At 41.7% G+C, this 21,824-nt stretch overlaps 1 protein-coding gene across 3 annotated transcripts in view; it reads right to left on the reverse strand.

Annotated features, from left to right (window-relative positions):
• Positions 1-21,824, reverse strand: part of SNX25 (sorting nexin 25) — a 163,177-nt gene that overhangs the window by 58,651 nt on the left and 82,702 nt on the right. For all 3 annotated transcript variants that reach the window (XM_062212755.1, XM_062212754.1, XM_062212756.1), the window contains exon 6: positions 21,436-21,506. In XM_062212755.1, coding sequence (XP_062068739.1) covers positions 21,436-21,506 — 71 coding nt within the window. The remainder of the gene's footprint in view (positions 1-21,435; positions 21,507-21,824) is intronic.

Raw genomic sequence — 21,824 nt, forward strand, 5'->3', positions numbered from 1 at the left:
TCTAATGACCTAGTGTTACTAGACATAATAGTTATCTTAATGAGAAAGCCCCAGAGGCCTAAAGGGTTAAATACTTGTAAAATCCTACAGGTGCTTTCAAAAATACTGTGAAGTAGCAAGTGCCTCTTGTTGGTTGATGAGTTTATAATTTTAAACATGGTGACTTAAAGTCTTTTGTCATCCACAGTTATATATGATTTGCTGCTCATAAAACTAAAGCGTTGTTGGTTCTGTGTTTAGCTGTCCTCCTATAGGTTCCTATGGACGTTTTCCAGCCACTTCTATTGTATTCAGTACTTTGGGATGGCTCTGTAAATAGATGAAACCAATAATGTATTAACAGTAAAAACTGAGAGAAAGTATGGTTAACTGAGGTTACTAAAAACAAAAAGCAATTCAAATCAATTGGCAATCTACAAAAAGAGTTAAAGATTTTAAAAGCTATTATTCAAATTGCTATATTGGTCTATTATGTTATGTTATACGTGTGTACATATTGTATGTCCACATGGGAAAATTTTATTGAGAATTTTATTTTAATTGGCTTATAGATAAGATTGTCCATAAATTTAAGCTGCTAAAATTAATCAAAGATACATTTTAATTCGTGTGACCTGAATCTCTGCATCATATGTTTTATACTTGTTGGTAGAAAGAAACTAAAAACATTTTATATGGTTGTGCTTAAGTTTACTGGTTAAACAAACTACACCATGTTAGATATTTAAGAGGTGTTTTCAAATACATGATTCTTAAAATTTATAGAAGGCGGCCAGCGCCGCGGCTTAACAGGCTAATCCTCTGCCTTGCGGCGCTGGCACACCGGGTTCTAGTTCTGGTTGGGGCGCCGGATTCTATCCCAGTTGCCCCTCTTCCAGGCCAGCTCTCTGCTGAGGCCTGGGAAGGCAGTGGAGGATGGCCCAGGTCCTTGGGCCCTGCACCCGCATGGGAGACCAGGAGAAGCACCTGGCTCCTGGCTTCGGATCAGCGAGATGCACCGGCCGCAGCGGCCATTGGAGGGTGAACCAACGGCTAAAAGGAAGACCTTTCTCTCTGTGTCTCTCTCTCACTATCCACTCTGCCTGTCAAAAGAAAAAAAAAATTTATAGAAGGCATTGGACCTTCTGGTAAATGTTTTCTTAAGTTGTTATCTAATGATTGAAACTGTTTGCTAAGTATTCATATAATATTGCTATTGTCTGCAAGCGATCTAGGACTTGCTCCCTCATTTCTCTATTCTAAGCCCAACTTGTTCTTTCATTTCTCTATTCTCCTCAAGGTAGGAAACTAATTCTATTATGAAGGAATCTGTAGGACGCACAATTTAATCTTTAGACCTTATAAAAGAGATGGCTAACATTTTTCTGTAATAGCATAGCCAAAATAAGAACTTAAATAATAATCGCATAGCTAGATTCACTTCGCCATCAGCAAAGCAAACAGTAAGTAGAAAAAAACCTCCCTTTCAGACCAAAGGGAAAGAAAGTTTTAAAGTGAGAATATAATTTTCCTCATGGGCATTGTCTACCTTAGAAAAACTACTACAGAAAATGCCTGTGACTATAGACTTGTAGTTCAGGTCACCGAAGATTAGAGATGGGACTTGGGCACTCCCTTGGCTTGCATACTCTGGTCTGCTTTAACACAAACCAGGAGGAAAAGAAATCTAGGCATCAGAAGCAATGGGTGGCAGGCCTATTAACGGCTGATCTGTACAGTGATCTGCCCTCAAGGAGACCCAACAGGCCAATCCACTTCAGTGGCTTTCAATGTGGTAAGCATGGGCTTCAGCAGAAGTCAGCTTGTGAAGAGCCCTGGCAGCTCTGCCAGCCAAGAGTTGGATCACTGGAAATGGACCTGCCCTGGAGTCGAAGGACTTCAGGTCAGAGCCACAGATCTTATTGGCTCTAAGCTGAAAAGCCCTTCACTCAGTCCAACTTCCAAAGTGACCACTGCAGCTGAGGGGATGGTCAAGTAGGGTCAGCAACACTGCAGGCAGAACTGTAAATTTCTTGTTAGAGATGCCACCTGCTTTACCTAGCCAGCTCTCCTCCCAGGCCAGCTAGGTAATGGAAATCAACAGGGTGCCTTCCCCTAGGAGATTCACACCTCCCTTAGGATGTACCCCATGTGAAGAGATAGATAGGTCCGGGCCTCTTAACTTACAAGGCCTAAAGCCAAACAGATTATTATCAAGCTCCTCTGTCAGGTTCTATTTGCCTCTCAATCAGAAAACTTAATTGTAGCTTAGACAGCACCTTTCTTAGCACATCTAATAATGACTCTGTCCTTTGTTCTAGACCCTTTCTAGCACACTTGGGCCTCATTCCTTCGTAATCATAGCCTCTACTCTAACATCAATGGCTCTACTCCCAACCTGTGTGTACTGATGGTCCTCTTCCCCACTTAATGCTGTATAATTGTTCAGACCTGGTTAATGCCACTCTTAGGATAACTGGTTACTATCCTCACCCTGTCTTTTATGACCTTGTCTAAATATGATCAGAGTTGGTGAACTTGGAAGGCTTCCATAGCCTTGGCAACTCATGATGACAGCCTAGGGTGGTTACTGGCGCCATAAACTAGAGTGCCAATTTGTTGGGTCAACAACAGGAGTCACTGTGCACTTGCTCCTCATGTGGGATCTCTGTCCTTAATGTGCTGTACTTTGTGATTTAATGCTATAACTAGTACTCAAACAGTATGTTTCACTTTGTGTTTCTATGTGTGTGCAAACTGTTGAAATCTTTACTTAATATATACTAAATTGATCTTCTGTATATAAAGAGAATTGAAAATGAATCTTGATGTGAATGGAAGGGGAGAGGGAGCCGGAAAGGGGAGGGTTGCGGGTGGGAGGGAAGTTATGGGAGGGGGAAGCCATTGTAATCCATAAGCTGTATATTGGTAATTTATATTCATTAAATAAAAGTTAAAAAAAAGAAATAATTCCTAATGAAAATCATGATTCTTATGAGCAAGGAACAGCGCGGTGACTGTGTGTTTATGTGTGCATTCAAAGTGTTTTCAGAAGGTCATGGAAAATGAAATTAAAACCCATTTTGCCTTTTCTATTAACTTTTGGAAGATTCCTTACATACACATATTGGATATATTCTGTAGTTCTACAATTCTACTTAATATATTCAATTCCAAAACTGTTTGGTTACAATCTGAAAAAAAAAAAAACATTTAGTTATATGTGGGTAAGATGTACATTTTTACTAAATGAATAAAAAGACAAAGTCTCTACGCTGTTATCATTCCAAATACATGTACTATTTATATATAGCAGTTTCCTGCACACTCAAATTAATTTCATGTCCTCTGCTGTAGCCAGCCACATGAATGTTACCCTCAAACCACTTAACTGCTGTTGACACTTTAGGATTTAGAACTGTAGTGACTAAAGCTTTAAAGGGTACTGGTGTACTCAGCTAATATAGGTCAAAGTGCAGGGGAAAGTCTGCATAGATCCCATGACTTCTAGAATTCCTATACTTGGTCAGCTTATTTTAGCATTTCTCAACTACTCTGGCTTTTCTGTGTAGTTGCAAATAAAAAGCTAAAGAACTGGGGACTAAAATGCAAATGTCAATATTTCACTGTCTCTGTATCAACTACTGTAGCTTTTTAAGTATAGTTCCTAGATAAACAACAACAGCATTTCCATGGACTCTGTAAGGAATGCACATTCTTGGGGTCCACTCTAGACCTACAGAATCAGAAACTTTCTGGTAGTGTGTAGTTTGAGAACCACTGCTCTGCAGGTTAAGACTAAACATCATAGGACAGCTTCAAGGTTCTTTAGGGATGGCCCTGGTCTACCCATCAAGCCTCATCTCTCCACTGTATGCCAAGCATTAGCATAGTGTCTCACCTGACAGAATCCTTAAGCAGGAGGCCATTTCACAGTTTTCTTCTTTGTCTATGTTTATGTGGTACCAATCTACTCACATCCATCTGACTGGCACAGATAAGAGTGAGTCACAAAACTGTTGTGACTCAATTCAGTCTTAATTTTAAGAGAAAGTCTTGCTTGAGCTCTGCACCAGGTAGACCTGATCATGCAAATCTTTTTTTTTTTTAAAGATTTATTTATTTAGGGACCAGCACTGTGGCATGGTGGGTAGGGCTGTCACCTGCAATGCGGGCATCCCATATGGGCACTGGTTTGAGTCTCAGCTCCTCCACTTCCAAGCCAGCTCTCTGCTATGGCCTGGGAAAGCAACAGAAGATGGTCCAAGACCTTGGACCCCTCAACCTGCGTGGGAGACCCGGAAGAGGCTCTTGGCTTCTGGCTTCAGATCGGCCCAGCTCCGATTGTTAGGCCACTTGGGGAGTGAATCAGCAGATAGAAGACTTCTCTTGCTGTCTTTTTGCCTCTGCCTCTCTGTAACACTCTACCTTTCAAATAAACAAATAAATAAATATTTTTAAAAAGATCTGTTTATTTATTTGAAAGGCAAAGTTACAAAGAGAGAGGAACAGAGATCTTCCATCTGCTGGTTCACTCCCTAAATGGTTGCAATGGCCCAGGCTGCACCAGGCTGAAACCAGGAGCTAGAGTCTTCATCTGAGTCTCCCATGTGGGTACAGGGGCCCAAGCACTGGGGCCATCCTCTGCTACTTTCCCAGGTGCCTTAGCAGAGAGCTAGATCAGAGTGGAGCCGTCAGGTTTTGAACCAGTGCCCATATGGAATGCCAGTGTTGCAGGCAGTGACGTTACCTACTATGCCACAATGCCAGCCCCCTGTAACATGCATCTCTTACTACACTTATCAAATACCACTGTCATTTTGTACACGTGCTCACCTATTTCCCCATTAGACTATTAGACTATGACTTCCTTTAAGTCAGAGACAGTTGTACCCATTCCATCGCTGTACCTAATATACAATAGCACTCAAAAAATGTTTCCTGAACAACTGAAGGCCCTCTTCTGGTGATGGAGATACCACCTAGAGTACATTCTCTACTGATTGAGGGGTCCTAAGAGAACTCAAGAGGACTGGGGAGTCAGTATTCAGAGAAGAAAAGAGACAACAGGTATAAAAGATAAAGGATAAGTAGGAGTTATCTAGGTAGGGTGATACTGAGAGTAAGGTAGTAGTCCAGGGAGAGGAAACAGATTGTGCAACAAATACACTGCAGGAGTAATTAAGGTGCATTTGGGAAATAGAAAAGTTAGTGTGGCTGGGTGCAAACAAAGAAGGTGGAAGGCAGAAAATAAATCTGAAGATAGGGATCGGGCCCTGAGCAAACAGGACCTTGTATGTCACATCAAGGAGTTCATAAGAACTAAAATAAAAAGAAAATGAAGAGTTTTAGACACAGGGGTGACATGGTAATATCTTTTTTTTTTTTTTTTTTTACAATAACTATGACTTCAACATGAACAACATAGGGAAAGAGTATATATAAAGAGGCCAGTGAAGAAGTTACGGTCATAGTTCAAGAGATTGGTGGTAGAAAATGATGGTTTACAGAAAGAGAACAGAGCTGAAATATCTTTATATGGTATCACCTGTACGAAGATACTGGACTAGAGAAGTAGACAAGGGAAAGGAATCATCATGGGATCGTATAATGAACTAAATTATGTGTTCCCCCCAAATTCATGTGGAAACTCTATCTCCCACATGAAGGTTTTAGGAGGTGGGGCCTTGAAGAGGTTTAGGTAAGATTTTGAGAGTGCAGCGCGAATGATGGGAATAGATTGCTATACGAAGAAGACCAGAACAGAACTCCTCTTCTCTCCCCACCCTGACGTGAGGATATGGCAAGAAGGAGGCTGTCTACAAACCAGCAAAGAAGGCTTTCATCAGACACCAAATCTGCATCCCCCCCCCCCCGCCCCCCTGCCAGCCTCTGGAACTGTGAGAAATGAACATTCGTTGCTTAAGTCACCCAGTTCATAGTTTTATTTTATAGTAGCTCAAACTGACTAAGACAGAGAGGGATGCATTCACTGAGACAAGAAACCAGCGGGAATCAGCTATGTGTGGATTTGCTTTGGATTTTTGTCAGATGGAGCTACATTTGGGATATCTAAACAGAAATGCTGAGTAAGCAGAAAAGCAAGCATAGAGATCCATAGAAAGAAATCTGGAAAATCTTCAGCACAGAGAGAGTAAAGGATCATAGAGCAGTGCTACCCAACAGAGCTTCCGTGAGGATGGCAATGTTCACTCATCATCACTGTGTCACTGCTGAGTACTTGAAATGTGGGCGATACAACCAAGGAACTGGATTTGTATTTATTTTTAATTGATTTACACTTAAATTGTCACATGTGGCTAACATCTACCACAGTAGACAGCACAGGTACATCTAAAAGCTGAATAGAGAAGTGGGCACCTGGAGCAGCGATAAAGTCTTTATTTGGGACACCACATCATGCATCAGAGTTAGAGCCTTGGCTTGAGCCTACTTTGAATCTTGGCTCTTCTATTTCAGCTTCCTGCTAAGGCACATTTTAGGAGGCAGCAGATGAAGGTTCAACTACTTATGTGTCTGCCACCCATGTGGGAAACTTGGAATGAATTCTGGTCTCCGGAATGCAGACTGGCCTCCTGCTCTGGCCGTTTCAGGCATTTGAGAAATGAGCCAGTAGATGAAAATGCTCTCTTGTTTTCTCTCTCTGTCTCTCTTTTCCCCTTTCTTAAATAAAATGGGGGGAAAAAAGGCTAAGAAGAGAAAATAAACCAGAACATCCAATCAAAAACTAGAATATGAAAGAGTGTTAGGGGGCCCATGCTGTGGAGTAGTGGGTAAAGCTGCTGCCTGCAGTGCCAGCATCCTAAATGGGCGCCAGTTTGTATCCCAGCTGCTCCACTTCTGATCCAGCTCTCTGCTGTGGCCTGGGAAAGATGGCCCAAGTCCTTGGGCTCCTGCACCCATGTGGGACCTGCCTTCCTATCAGCACAGCTCTGGCCGTTGTGGCCATCTGGGGAGTGAATCATCCGATGGAAGACTCTCTCTCTCTTTCTCTCTCTCTCTCTGCCTCTGTCTCTCTAATAAATAAATAAATCTTTAAAAAAAAAAAGAAGAAGAAGAAGAAGAAGAAGAAGAAAGAAAGAGTGTTAGCCATGGCAACTTCGATTTTTTAGATAGGAGCAAGCCACAGTGTCAAATGCTGCCAAAAGGTCAAAGGTGTAAACTGAACAAAGTTCACTGAAATTAGCTAGTTGGACTAGCTAAACTTCCCAAATCCCAACGAACAAGCAGTTGCTGTAACCAATGGTAAAATTCAGGCCCTCATCAGTACATATGGCCAGGTTTGAATGATAACATAAAGTCAGTGGCAAGAAAAATTTATAAGCAAACTAAAATTTCTGAGGGTGTTTTAGATTGATTAGAATTTTATAAGTTTTCGGCCGGCGCTGTGGCTCAGTGGGCTAATCCTCCGCCTTGCGGCGCTGGCACACCGGGTTCTAGCCCCGGTCAGGGCCCCGATCCTGTCCCGGTTGCCCCTCTTCCAGGCCAGCTCTCTGCTGTGGCCAGGGAGTGCAGTGGAGGATGGCCCAAGTCCTTGGGCCCTGCACCCCATGGGAGACCAGGAGAAGCACCTGGCTCCTGGCTTTGGATCAGCGAGATGCGCCGGCCGCAGCGGCCATTGGAGGGTGAACCAACGGCAAAAAGGAAGACCTTTCTCTCTGTCTCCCTCTACTGTCCACTCTGCCTGTCAAAAAAATTTAAAAAAAAATTAAAAAAAAGAATTTTATAAGTTTTCTATAAGAATATTTTCTTTTAATTATATCTAACAATTTTCTTGCTCATAGGACAAGGACCTGGGTTAGCTGGCTTCAAAAAAAAATTTTTTTAGTTCTATGATTTTCTTTCTTTTCTCTAGAACTGTATCTTTAGTTAAAGTAGCTGAAGCACCAAAGACTTAAAATAATTTGATACCTGATTTCTTTAAAAGACCAAAATTCCAAAAGAAATCTCATTAAAAAATCAAACTGAAATTTCTACCTCATTAAGAAGAGTTGTGTTTCTCTCCTTAAGGCAAACTGTGACTTATAACATACAGAGTTTTATGTAGACATACACAAAGAGTTTGCTGAACCTTCAAACACTTTATTTTGAACCATTCAGAATATTCTAAGTAAAGAGGTCTACAAGGCCTCCTGCTAACCTGAGAAAAGGCAGTGCAGTGTATGCTTAGTTGGTGCCATGGTTGGAATGTCAATGTCCTTCCAAAATGCATGTTGAAACTTAATGCCCAATGTAACAGTATTAAGAGATTTGTAGGAGGTGAATAGGCCGTGAGGGCAAAGTCCGCACAGATGGGATTAGTGTGTAATAAAAGGGCTGGAGGGAGCTAGCTAGGCCCTTTTGCCACGTAAAGACATGGTCTTCGTTCCCTTACAGAGGATGCAGCGACAAGATGCCATCTTGGAAGCAGAGCAGCCCTCTGCAGAGACTTGACATAGAGCCTTCAGCTCCATAACTGCAAAAAGTTAAGTTCTTGTTCTTTGTAAGTGACTCTATTTGTGTTTTTTGTTTTGTTTTGGGTCACAGAAGCTCAAATAGACTAAGATAGGTGGTTAATTGCTTAAGATTTCAGAGAGGGGCTGGTGTTGTGGCATAGTGGGTAAGGCTGCCACCTGCAGTGCCAGCATCCCATATGGGTGTCAGTTTGAGTCCCAGCTGCTCTGCTTCTGATCCATCTCCCTGCTAATGCACCTGGGAAGGCAGTAGAGGATGGCCCAAGTACAAGGGGCCCCTGTACCTGTGTGGGAGACCTGGAAGAAGCTCCAGGCTCCTGGCTTTGGATTGGCTAAGCTCCAGCCATTGCAGCCATTTTGGGCGTGAAACAGCAAATGGAAGATCTCTCTCTCTCTCTCTCTCTCTACCTGCCTCTCTGTAACTCTGCCTCTCTATAACTCTGCCTTCCAAATAAATCTTAAAAAAATAAAAAGACTTCAGAGGGCACACAATCAGGTAACTTCTCATAGTCTGTTATATGGCATTTTATCTTTAAATCCTCAAAGCATTTTCATGACTGCATAACATATTTCTTAATCATCAACCCTTACAATTTAAGAAGACTTGCCAGAAACATCTTTATATGTAGAAATAAAACTATTCCATCTGTTTCTTCTTTTTTAAGCTTCTTTAGTTTCTCACTTATACAAACAATATAAAGAAAAAGAACACCGGAAACAAAATTACTTGTAAAATATAGACTTTTTCCTGATTCTTTGCCTGGTGGTATTTTCACTAGATCACACTATCTCTAAAATGCAAAGATCTTCCAAAACAAGTGTGTTTTGGGGAATCTTTGGGGGACCTCTTATTTATTTATTTATTATTTATTTGACAGGTAGAGTTATAGACAGAGAGACAAGAGAGAAAGGTCTTCCTTCCATTGGTTCACTCTCCAAATGGCCACTACGGCTGGTGCTACGCCGATCTGAAGCCAGGAGCTAGGTGCTTCTTCCTGGTCTCCCATGTGGGTGCAGGGGCCCAAGCACTTGGGCCATCCTCCACTGGCCTCCTGGGCCACAGCAGAGAGCTGGCCTGGAAGAGGAGCAACCGGGACTAGAACCCAGTGCCCATATGGGATACCGGTGCTGCAGGCAGAGGATTAACCAATTGAGCCACGGCTCTGGCCCCTGGGGGACCTTTTAAATACTAAAAAATTGACTTTCCTTAGTAACTTTTTTTTTTTTTTTTTGGACAGGCGGAGTGGATAGTGAGAGAGAGAGAGAGAGAGAGAGAAAGGTCTTCCTTTGCTGTTGGTTCACCCTCCAATGGCCGCTGCGGCCGGCGCATCTCGCTGATCCGAAGCCAGGAGCCAGGTGCTTCTCTTGGTCTCCCATGCAGGTGCAGGGCCCAAGCACTTGGGCCATCCTCCACTGCCTTCCTGGGCCATAGCAGAGAGCTGGCCTGGAAGAGGGGCAACCGGGATAGAATCCGGTGCCCCAACCGGGACTAGAACCCGGTGTGCCGGTGCCGCACGGCGGAGGATTAGCCTGTTGAGCCACGGCACCAGCCTTTCTTTAGTAACTTTTATGGTGAGAAAAAACCAGATATTTATCTAGAGAAAGAATGGCATAGATACTTCTAATGTAGCTATCTAAAGCCAGTCTACCATTAACCTTTTATTTGCTACTCCCTATAATACTCAATAAGTTACTGAATATTGATTTAAAAGAAAAAGCCAAAACAATGGAGAATGACTTTTTAATGAAAAAGTATTTGCGCTTAAATGGTAACATCTTAACTATTTAAAATGGGAACCGCCTACATCTGAACTTCTAAGGTGAGACAGCAGCTGGTATCGTGAGTTAGGGGGAGGTACTCTCCACGGTTAACATATCTTTCTGCTCTAATAATCAGGAAACATCAACTTCACAAAGGTATTTGACTTGGAGACAGCAGAAATAGAAGACTTTTAACTACTACCTCTATCCTGGTAATTCCCAAGCACTTCTCTTCACAGCTGTTCTCTCTCCACAGCATGAATCCCAGCTTAGAAATGCCAAACAGGCACTTTTCTATCCTCCTCCTGTCCCAAATCCAGTATGCCAAGACCAGTCCCCCTCACGCATCCCGTGACTCTGTCAATGTCTTCACTGAGAACTTTTTACAACTATCTAGAGGATTCAATCCAAAGGCAGAAAAAACTGAGTCCTAGAGAAATACAAGGACTTGCGCATTAGGAAGCAAGCAGCATACTCTAACTTTAACCAAGGTCTCCAAACTTCTGCTGTGACACTGTATTCTACACCCAGAACTTCACCTCACTAAACTGAATCAACTGGATATAGAAACAAGAGCAGAAGTGACTATCTCAGGCTGATTCACTGACTTTCTCTAGATGGCCGTCTCTCATCTATAGAAATAGCCAACTGTGCCAGCACTACATTTTCCCTGAATCCTCTGTCCATCTGTTCTCTCATCCTTATGTCCAACAAGTAACTAATTGTTACGTCATTTTTCCTTCTAACTTTTCTTATGTTACTTTCTTTTCACTTGTATTATCTACATTGTAGATCAAAATATCTTATTCCTAGTACATCACCTTCCTGCTTGAAATATTCCCAAGATATTTTTTTAAATTTTGATAACTATTTTTTCATTTTTCTATTTTATCCCAATGTAATTGTGTTACAGGTTTTCTGACTCTTTTAGGGCCACAATCCTCAGTGGTACTGCATGGAAATGTTTTCATTATTATTAAACTATAAACATAAACAGGTTTGAATCATAACCATATCATAACCACAACCTGAATAAAAAAACTGAATACATTCTTTTGTTAAAAGTTAATTTTTCGAATGTTTTAAACATCTAATAAATTAAGTCACATTAAAAAAATTCAACACCTTTTTGGTGGGATTAGACAACAAAAAATATAAAATAAACATGACAACAAAATAGCTATATAATACACAGGATAAACTGAAAAGTTAATTATAAAAATTGTGTGGTCATACTTCTCATTTATTGGGTATGTGGGGTCACAAAAACCATAAGAATTTGTTCTGTAAAATAATACGAAATTGGTTCTCTCCATAGATTCTCAAACATACAATCCGTATCTACTGAACGATCAAAGTCCAACAAGAGAGCTAATCCTGAAGGACCCTTACGGGGGGAGGGACAAGAAACTAGGCCTGGGCAAATATCAGGGGCTTCTTAAGAGGTTAGATGTTCCCCAGAGTCTAGTGGGCAGGACGTTCTCTGGGAAGGAAAAGTCAATCCCCTTCAGAGAATCTCTAGGCGTGCCCAGAGCAGAACTGCCCCTCCCCTCCGGGAAACCTCTGGGCGCGCCCAGAGCAGAGCTGCCCCTCCCCTTCGGAGAGTCTCTAGGCGCACACTTATGATGTCACTGCGACCGGCCAATCCTGTAACACCTCAGCACTCTCCCTCAGCATTCTCCGGTATGCTAATTGTCCCTCCGAACCAGCCAATCCTGTAACACCTCTGCATTCTCCACCAGCACTCTCCACCAGCATTCTTCGCCAGCGTTCTCCCATATACTAATGGTCCCTCTGAAATGACCAATCCTACGCATGCGCATTAAGAATATGCTAATTAATTGCCTATATAACCTGTGTGAAACTGCTGCTCAGGGCTCCTCACCACCTGAGGTGGGGGTCCGTTTGCACAAACGTTCAATAAAAACCTCGTGCTTTTTCCATCAACTGGTCTGGAGTCTGGATCTTTGGGTGTCCTCTCGAGCAAGTGGGCATCTCTGCAACTGAGAGGTCCAACAATACCATACAACAAATTCAGTCACCTTCACTCTTCTCCTCTAAATGCTTGCCTGATATCTGTGCAGCTCTAGACATTAATAGTGTTTTCAAGGTTCACTCCTTTTTACTGCTGAATAATATTCCACTATAGGAGATAGCACATTTTGTTTATCAAGTCCTTAAAAAAAAGATTTATTTGTTCAGAGAGAAAAGGAAAGAGATCTCTCATCTACTGGTTTATTCTCCAAGTGACTACAACAGTTGGGGCTGGGTTAGGTGGAAGCTAGGAGCCTGGAACTCCTTCTGGGTCTCCCAAATGGGTGCATAGGTACAAGTACTTCAGCCATCTTCCACTGCTTTCCCAAGCACATTAGCAGGAAGCTGGATCAGAAGTGGAGAAGCCAGGACTCGAATTGGCACTCATTTAGGATGTTGGCATTGCAGGCAGCAGCATAATTGTGGGGAACCACAGGCCGGCTGCTGGTGACAACCATTCCCTGCAGCTGGAGGTCACGTAGCCTGGTTCACTTAAACTGAAACAATGGACTGAAGTACATCCTGTTTTTCATGCAGGACTCAAACTGAAACAATAGTTTGAGGAACCACATCCTGTTTTTCATGCCCATTTTTAGTAATCGGGCTGTGGACTATAAAAGGGGGTTGCTGGAGGGGGCAGGAGGGAGAGGAGAAAGAAAAGAGTGTGGAGACTGCAGCGCTGACAATAAAAAGTTCTACGAGAACCGAATCAACGACGACTGTGTGGTGATTTTGTTGGGCTCTCGCGGGCGAGGGACCGACACATAACCTGCTGCGCCACAACAAGAATCCCTGTTTACCTACTCTTGATTACCGTTTGGGTTGCTTCCATTTTTTGCCTATTATGACTAATGCAACCACAAACATTAATGGACAAGTTTTTATGAAGATTCAATTTGATTCCTCATATAGTGGGAATGCTAGGTCACACAGTAATTCTAGGCTTAAAATTCTGAGGAACTGCCAAACTGCTTTCTGTTTCCACCAACAATATATAATATATCTTAACCAACAAATAACATATTATATGTCTTTGTTATTTCTCCTCTCTAGTAAGTATGGAGTAATATCTCATGCTTTCATTTGATCTTTTTCTATATGACTTTTTAAATTATTGAAAAAGTAATGGAAAGCCACTTGAATGGCTTTAAACTGGACAGTGTCATGATGCCATTTAGGTATTTGAGAAAATCATGTTGTCAGTGTTATCGGTAAAATGGCAGGTCCTCTGTCTCACATGGAAGAATTTCCAGGCAGACAAGCAGAGAGACTTAAAAGCAAAATTTATTAGAGTTAAAGACCTCCAGCAAGAGTGGCATGGAGTGGGGCTCCGAGAGAGGCAAAACGTGAAGGGCCAGTGGTGCTGGGGTTTTTAAGCACGATTTAGGGGAAGAAAAATATCTGACATTCGGTTACAAGGGGGAGACAAAACCCATCAAAAGACCTAATCTGCAATCTTTTTCCCCCAAAAAGCCTTTTATTTAAGTTATATAAACTTCAGCATTTCATAAATACAATTTTAGGAATACAGTGATAGTGATTCTTCCCACTGTACCCACCATCTCACCCTTCTTCCTCCTCCCTCTCCTAGTCCCTTTCTTATTTTTACTAAGATCTATTTTCAATTAACTTTATATACAGAATATTAACTCTATAATAAGTACAAGTTTCAACAAATAGTATGATAAAAAAAAAAGTTCCTCAACAGTCTTTTTTTTTTTTTTTTTTTGACAGGCAGAGTGGACAGTGAGAGAGAGAGACAGAGAGAAAGGTCTTCCTTTTTGCCGCTGGTTCACCCTCCAATGGCCACTGTGGCCGGTGCATTGCACTGATCAGAAGGCAGGAGCCAGGTGCCTATCCTGGTCTCCCATGCGGGTGCAGGGCCCAAGGACTTGGGCCATCCTCCACTGCCTTCCTGGGCCATAGCAGAGAGCTGGCATGGAAGAGGGGCAACCGGGATAGAATCCGGAGCCCCAACCGGGACTAGAACCCGGTGTGCCAGCGCCGCAAGGCGGAGGATTAGCCTGTTGAGCCACGGCACCAGTCAACAGTCTTTTGATTTCTCTCTTGATTTCCTCTATGGCCACTGTTCATTCAGGAGCATGCTGTTCAGTCTCCACGTGTTAGCATGTGTTCTAGAGACTCTTGAGTTGTTGATCTCCAGCTTCATTCGGTTGTGGTTACAGAAGATGAATGCTATGATACTGAGTCCTTTGAATTTGCTGAGACTTGCTTCATGGCCTGGGCTGTGGTCTGTCCTAGAGAAAGTTCTATGTATGTTCTACAACTGTAGAATGAAAAGTTCTGTAGATATCGTTAAGTCCATTTGGTCTAGAGTGTCAATTAACTCTTGTTTCCTTGCTGATTTGCTGTCTGGCTGCTCTGTCCATTGCTGAAAACAGGATATTGAAGTCTGCACTTACTACTGTATTGACGTCTGTCTCCCTTTGGATCTATTAACATTTCTTTGTAATAGCCAGGTGCCTCGTAATTAGTGTGCATACATTTATTTTAGTCACATCTTTCTGTTGCATTGATCCCTTAATCATTGCATGGTGCCCTTTTTTTTGTCTCTTTTAACAGTTTTTGTATTAAAGTCTATTTTGTCTCATATTAAGATGGCTACTCCAGCTCCTTTTTGGTTTCTGTTACCATGGAATATATTTTTCCATTCTTTCACTTTCAGTCTGTGTGTATCTTTGTTGGTGAAATGTGTTTCTTGTAGGCAGCAAATAAATGGATTCTGTTTTGTTTTGTTTTTCCATTCAGCCAGTCTGTATCTTTTAACTGGAGACTCGTGGCTACTTACATTAAGTAACAACTTGGCCTTGGCCCTGCCATTTTTCCATTAAGTATTCCTACTGTTTACTTTGGATTTCCTTTGTACTTTTACTGGGAGATTTTCTGCCTTCACCTTCTTTCATGAGGATGACCATGCTTCTGTGTTTCTGTGTGCAGCAAATCCTTAAGCATCTTTTGTAAGGCTGGACGAGTGGTGACAAATTTTTTCAATTTCTGTTTGTTATTAAAGGTCTTTATTTCACCTTCATTCATAAATGAGAGCTTTGCAAGGTACAGTATTCTGGATTGACAGTTTTTTTTTTTTTTTCTCGTAAGACTTGGAATATATCTCATCATTTTCTCCTACCCTGTAAGGGTTTCTGATGAGAAGTCAGCTGTGAGTCTAATTAAAAATCCTCTGAAAGTAATCTGGCGTTTCTCTTGTGCAGATTTTAGGATATTTTCTTTATGTTCCATTGTGCAGAGTTTGACTACAGTGTGTCCCGGTGAAGATCTTTTCTGGTCATATCTATTAGGAGTTCTATGTGCTTCTTGTACTTGGATGTCCCTTTCTCCAAATTAGAGAAATTGTCTATAATTATTTCACTGACAAGGCCTTCTAATCCATTCTCTTTCCATGCCTTCAGGAACTCCCAAGACTCATATGTTGGGTCATTTGGTAGTATCCCATAAATCTCCAACACTGCTTTTTAGTTTGCTAAATTTTTTTTTTTTTTGGTCTGATTGTAAAATTTCCAGAGACTTGTCTTCTAACTCAGATATTCCTTCTTCTACCTCACTGAGTCTGTTACTGCTTTCCACTGCTTTTTTATTTGTTTTATTGAATTCCTCACTTCTAATATTTAATTTTGATTTCTCTTTAAAATTTCAGTTTCATGAGAGAAATTATCTTTCATGTCATGTACAGATTTCTTTAGGTCGTGGATTTGCTTCTGGTTATTTCTAAGTAATCCTACAATCAATTTTTTGAATTCTGTTTCTGGCATTTCTTCAATCCATTTTCACATTCTAGTATTGAGTGTTGTTATGTTCCTTTGGGGGGGCATCATGTTGTCTTCCTTATTCTTGTTTCTTGAATTTCTGTGTTTATTTTTAGGCATTTGTGGAGATGTTTGTTGGTTTACTTTTATTTCCCTGTGATGGCTTTTATCTTTGGACTATACCTCTCTGGATTAGTAGATTGTCTGCTCTTTCAGTGAATACCCTGAGGCATGTGCTGGGTGTGGCCAGGGAGCTCTGTTCAGTGCTCCAGGGTAAGGGGAGTGTCCAAGGTGATTCGCAAATTGTGCATGGTAAATCTTTTTTTTTTTTTTTTTAATCAGAGGGGACGTTTGTTCAGCTCTGTTGGTGTAGTCTCATGCTCACCTACTCTCCTCCAAGGAGACCAATGCCTGGGTGCAAGCCCCAGTGGGTACAATATTTACCCATGCTTCTTCAAGAACCATGCAAAGGATCCATGAAGCCCTCAGTGTGAGCACAGATCCTGTAGCAGTGACCCTCACGAGGGAATCAGGGAGCTGGGAGTGTGTGGAGCCACCCACAGTGACTGCTCAAAGACTAAGCCACACCCTGTGCTCTCCCATGCAGCCACAGTGTTTTCACAGTCCTAGCACACAAGGCTCCCACAGTCATGAGCAACCAAACCCCCTGTCGATTCTCCCAGGCAGACTCAGCCGTCTCCTCACGGCTGGTTGCTGGGGGTGTGGACATGAGCTGGTGCGGCTGTTACATATGTTCAAAATGGTACACACCTGGTCTCTAGTTACAGGACACTGGTGCCGGCTGGTCAGGGGGAGAGAAACATGCCCCCCACCCCTTTTTCTCTAGGTTGGCAGGTATACTGTTCCTCACAGGGCTCCAAGCCAGACTCACGGCAGGCTCTTCCCACAGCTTTATTGCCAGTGGCTTGGGCTGCTGCAGTCTGGTCTCACCTCACTCTTCAAAGCTGGTGCTGAGGCTCTTGACTGCTGGGATCCTGAGTTGTGTGTGTCCACACCCTCCACATAGGTCTGCTGTGCCCCTCTAATTTGTGTGGAATTTCCTCTGCCATTTTCTCTCTAACTCTACCCTGAGATTGCACTATTTCCACTTTTTAAAAACTATCTTCCCCTAGACTAGAGCAGTAAGCTCCCTCCCTATTCTGCCACCTTCTCATTTGCTCTTTTCTAGCATGCAGTGAGCTGTTACTCATTGCTTACTGGCATTGGTATGTCTCTGTTGAATTGTCTATATAAATCCTTTGCTCATTTTTCAATTATGCTGTCTTTTGATTATTGAGTTTATGAGCTCTCTATTCTCTATATATTCTGAATATGAGCTCTTCATCAGATTCATGATCTGCAAATATTTCTCTCCTATTCTGTGAGTTGTCTTTCCATTTTTGATAATGTCCTTTGACATACATAAGCTCTTTTTTTTAAAAAAAGATTTATTTATTTATTTGAAAGGCAGAGTTACAGAGAGGCAGAGGCAGAGAGAGAGAGAGAGAGAGGTCCTCCCTCGGCTGGTTCACTCCCCAGATGATTGCAGCAACTGGAGCTGGGCAGATCCGAAGCCAGGAGCCAGGAGCCTCTTCCAGGTCTCCCACATGGGCGCAGGGGTTCTAGGACCTGGGCCATCTTCCACTGCCTTTCCAGGCCATAGCAAAGAGTTGGATCGGAAGTGGAGCAGCTGAGACCTGAATCGGCGCCCATATGAGATGCTGGCACTGCAGGCGCCGGCCTGCATACATTAAGTTCTTAATCCTTAATGAAGTCTAATTTACTTCTTTTTTCTGGTCATTTAGACTTCCCTTCATTCTTATACAGTTATACAATATGCCAAGAGCACTGATTCCAGGGAACCTATGTGTACTCTGGACATGAAGGCATATATCACCTATGTGATTTCAGCTATCCTACTTTCTTCTGAGATTTTATTTCTACCTTTGAATCTCATTACAGACTTAAAGGATTCCAATTTAGAAAATGCTAAATGCTGATACCAAAATTAACTCAAAAAGTAAGAAGGCAGCATATCTTAATGTGGTCAGAAAACTTACTGTAAATAAGTATTTCTAGCATTTTACAAATGTATATTGGAACTTCTCAGATACACTGTTGTGGATTGAACTGTGTCCTCAAAAAGATATGCTGAAGCACTACCCTCTGGTACCCGTGAACGTGATCTTACTTGGAAACACAGTCTTTGCAGATGTAATCAATTTTAAGACGAGGTCATACTTAATTAGGATAAGTGCCAATCCAATATGACTGGTGTCCTTATAAGAAAACAGAGACACAGACACAAGAGGGGAACACCATGTAGCAACAGAGGCAGAGATTGGCAAAATGTGTCTAAAAGCCAGGTATGCTAATGATTTACTGTTACACCAAAAGCTAAAAGAAAGTTAGGGAAGAGATTTCTCCAAGAGCATTCATAGAACAACTTGATTTTAGATTTCCAGCCTACAGAACTATGAGGGAATACATTTTTGTTGTTTAACCGCCCAGTTTGTGGTTATTTGTTATAACAGTTCTAAAACCCTAATAAACATAACAAAATACTTCAGTTATAATTACATTTCAGCAGAATATGCCGTATTAAGAATAAGTTGCTCTTAGGGCACACATTCTGATGCTACACTGAGCATATAAGAGCTAGCCTTGGCAGTTTATATAATGCAGATAGTCTAAATTCTGCTGAAACATCATATTATGCCAACATAGAGGCTGGTGATGACAATCACTGCTAAAAGCAACCTCAGAGAAGTAAGGAAATCAGTCTCCCATGCTTTCTATTCCAAGGCCAAACAGCTCCAAGGTCCCAAGACTGTTTAGTTTATTTGTCTTTTTGAACAGTTGAACAGAAGGAGGTCAGGAAACAGAAGAGAATTACAAGGTCAGCTTAGATACACAATGGAGCTATGAAAGTTAAGAAGTATCACAGAGGGTATGTCTTGTAGCATAACTGTCCTGGGCTGATCTGTGTCCTCCCCACACCTCTACAATAAATTCCTATTCTGAAATTGCTGAGGTCTTCCCCAGCTCACTCTGAATACACAATAGTCACCTCACCCCAGCAGCTGAACCAACATTCTTTGCTACCTCCCTCAGCCTCTCTACTCACACACTTTGTTCTTCTCCAAGGCATATACCGCCACCTGAATACCATGTACTTTAGTTGTTTATTGTGTGATTGTCTACCAGCCTTGTTTGGGGAGTTGGTGAATGCAGACATCTTGTGTTGTTTCTGCTGTATTATCAATACCGAGGAAGTGATCAGTGAACACTGTGAGATGAACATATTTCCACAGTCTTCCTTATTGAGCTGACATTAACAATTTCTCTTATTAAGTAACATTTACAGGAGGACATTGGTTTGGACTGAACTCCAGCACAAGGCTCATAATACCAAATGAAAACGGAGTTAACTCATGCTGAAGTTCCAGAAGTTAAATTGTTTACCTGATCTCCCAAGAAATCAGCAGGGGGAGAGATAATAGTCAAATCCCCACGCAGGTCAGTGTTAGCACTATAAGGAAGTCTCCTCTGCTTTAACCTTTACCAAAAAAAGTAACTTTAGAACAACCAACCCACTTTTTCTTTTTTGTTTCTACTTTCCCCAGCCCCTCCTATCTATACAAGAAATCTCTGCTTGGCTCATCAGAACATATTCTATGTTATGAAAGGAGGGGCAGCCCAATTTTAGAACTGCAAATAAAAGCCAAGTGAGATCTTTGAAATTAATTTGTTGTAATTCTGTCTTCTGGCACTCTTCACAGTTTATGTTCATTCCTTTTTTAACAGAGCTCCTACTTTCTGTCAGTGACTCAGGAAGACAATTTAAAGTCAACCACTCAAGCTCCCTTTTTGCCTCTAGGTGCCCAAAAGCATGCTTCCAAGGTTGTGGCCCGATTCTCCCTTGTTCTTTATCACTTTACTCCCTGGCAGGGACTCAGGGGCCTGGAGACTTTTGTGCAAATCTAAATATAGGTAAAGGCAGGGTTGCTGCCTCTCAGCTGCAAATCAAGACCTGCCCTGCATTCTAGATTTTAACACACCTCCAATCTCATATACGTGAGGGGGGATATGCTAGAACAAGGCAAACTGTAAAGGAGTTGAGAGACGTCTTCACACCTTAATTATTCCTCAGGATCACTCCTGAATAAAAATTTGTATTGTGAGGCAGGTACCTTGGTACCACAAATTAAGCTGCCACTGATGCCTGCACCCCAAATCAGAGTGTTTGTTTGAGTCCTGGTTTCTCTGTTTCTGATCCAGCTCCTTGCTAATGCACCTGGGAAGGTAGCAGATGATTGTCCAAGTATTTGGGCCCCTGTCACCTACATGGGCGACCTTGATGGAGTTTCAGGTACCTGGGCATTTAGAAAGCAAATCAGTGAATGGAAAATATCTCTCCCTATCTACCCCCCATTTTCAAATAAATAAACCTTTAAAAATTAAAACTCTTACTTCAATGGAAGAGAAACAAACATTTAGAAAATATAGATATGTTTTTGAAAAAAATCTACAATAATATGAGAGAGGAAAAACACTATTAACCATCCAAATGTTTAACTAAAGGAAAAGATTAAATTATGAAACATGAAGTCTAATTAATTATTTAAATGACTATAAAGATTATGTTTGAAGATAAAAAATTAGTGAATAACAAGACTAAATTTCAATGACAAAAAATGATATAATATTTATGTTATAAACAGAATAGGAACACTATATGCCCAAAAATCATGATTACAAATATACAAAATGTATAAAGGAATATGTTAGGAATATGTTACGATGAGATTAAATTTACTTTCTTTAATCATGCTATTCTATAATAAATTTGAAATACTGAAATTTAAGTTAGAAAAATGCTCATTTGGGGGCGGCGCTGTGGCATAGCAGGTAAAGCTGCTGCATGCAGCACTGGTATCCCATATGGGCACTGATAAAAGTCCCGCTGCTCCACTGCTGATCCAGCTCCCTGATAATGCACCTGGGAAGGCAGCAGAGGATGGCCCAGATACTTCACCCTGCACCCACATGGGAGACCCAGAGGAGGTTCCTGGCTCCCGGCTTTGGCCTGGCTCAGCCCTGGCCAATGCGGCCATTTGGTGAGTGAACCAATGGAAGGAAGATCTCTTTCTCCCTCTCTTTCTGCCTCTGCCTCTCTCTATAACTCTGCCTTTCAAATTTAAAAAAAAAAAAAAGGAAAGAAGGAAGGAAGAAAGGGGGGAAGGAAGAAAGGGGGGAAGGGAGGAAGGGAGGAAGGGAGGAGGGAGGGAGGGAGGGAGGAAGGAAGATGCTCATCTTGACTAAGACTTGATAGGAAAGAGGAAAACAGGGATAAACCTGGGACTTTTAAAACATAAAACTGAAGAAAACAAACTGGTTCTTACCCTTATGCCTCTTCAGTTGAGGAAAGCTGCTAATTGTAGTTGCTTGGATTATTTCCACTACAATTTGATACCTGATGTTTAAAAAAAAGGCAGGGGGGAGAAAGAGAGATGATTCAATAAGAAAATGCTATTTTCAGTGATACTTTCAGACTGTATGTATACTAAACAAATATAACATGAGGGCTGTGAATCTTACTCAAGTCTCACTAAAACAATCCAACATGGGTTGAGCACCATGATATGCTGTGGCACGTACTCTGTGCTAGTAACTTCTGAGGCTAGAGCGTAAGAATCATGAGTCTACTCCCCTACACTGTTCCCTACACCAGAAACATGATCACTTTCACTCTCATTGAAAACAAACTTCAAATTATGCGTAACTCCTTCTC

The sequence above is a fragment of the Lepus europaeus genome, chromosome 16, assembly GCF_033115175.1.
Source record: "Lepus europaeus isolate LE1 chromosome 16, mLepTim1.pri, whole genome shotgun sequence".
In the NCBI taxonomy this organism is placed as follows: Eukaryota; Metazoa; Chordata; class Mammalia; order Lagomorpha; family Leporidae; genus Lepus; species Lepus europaeus.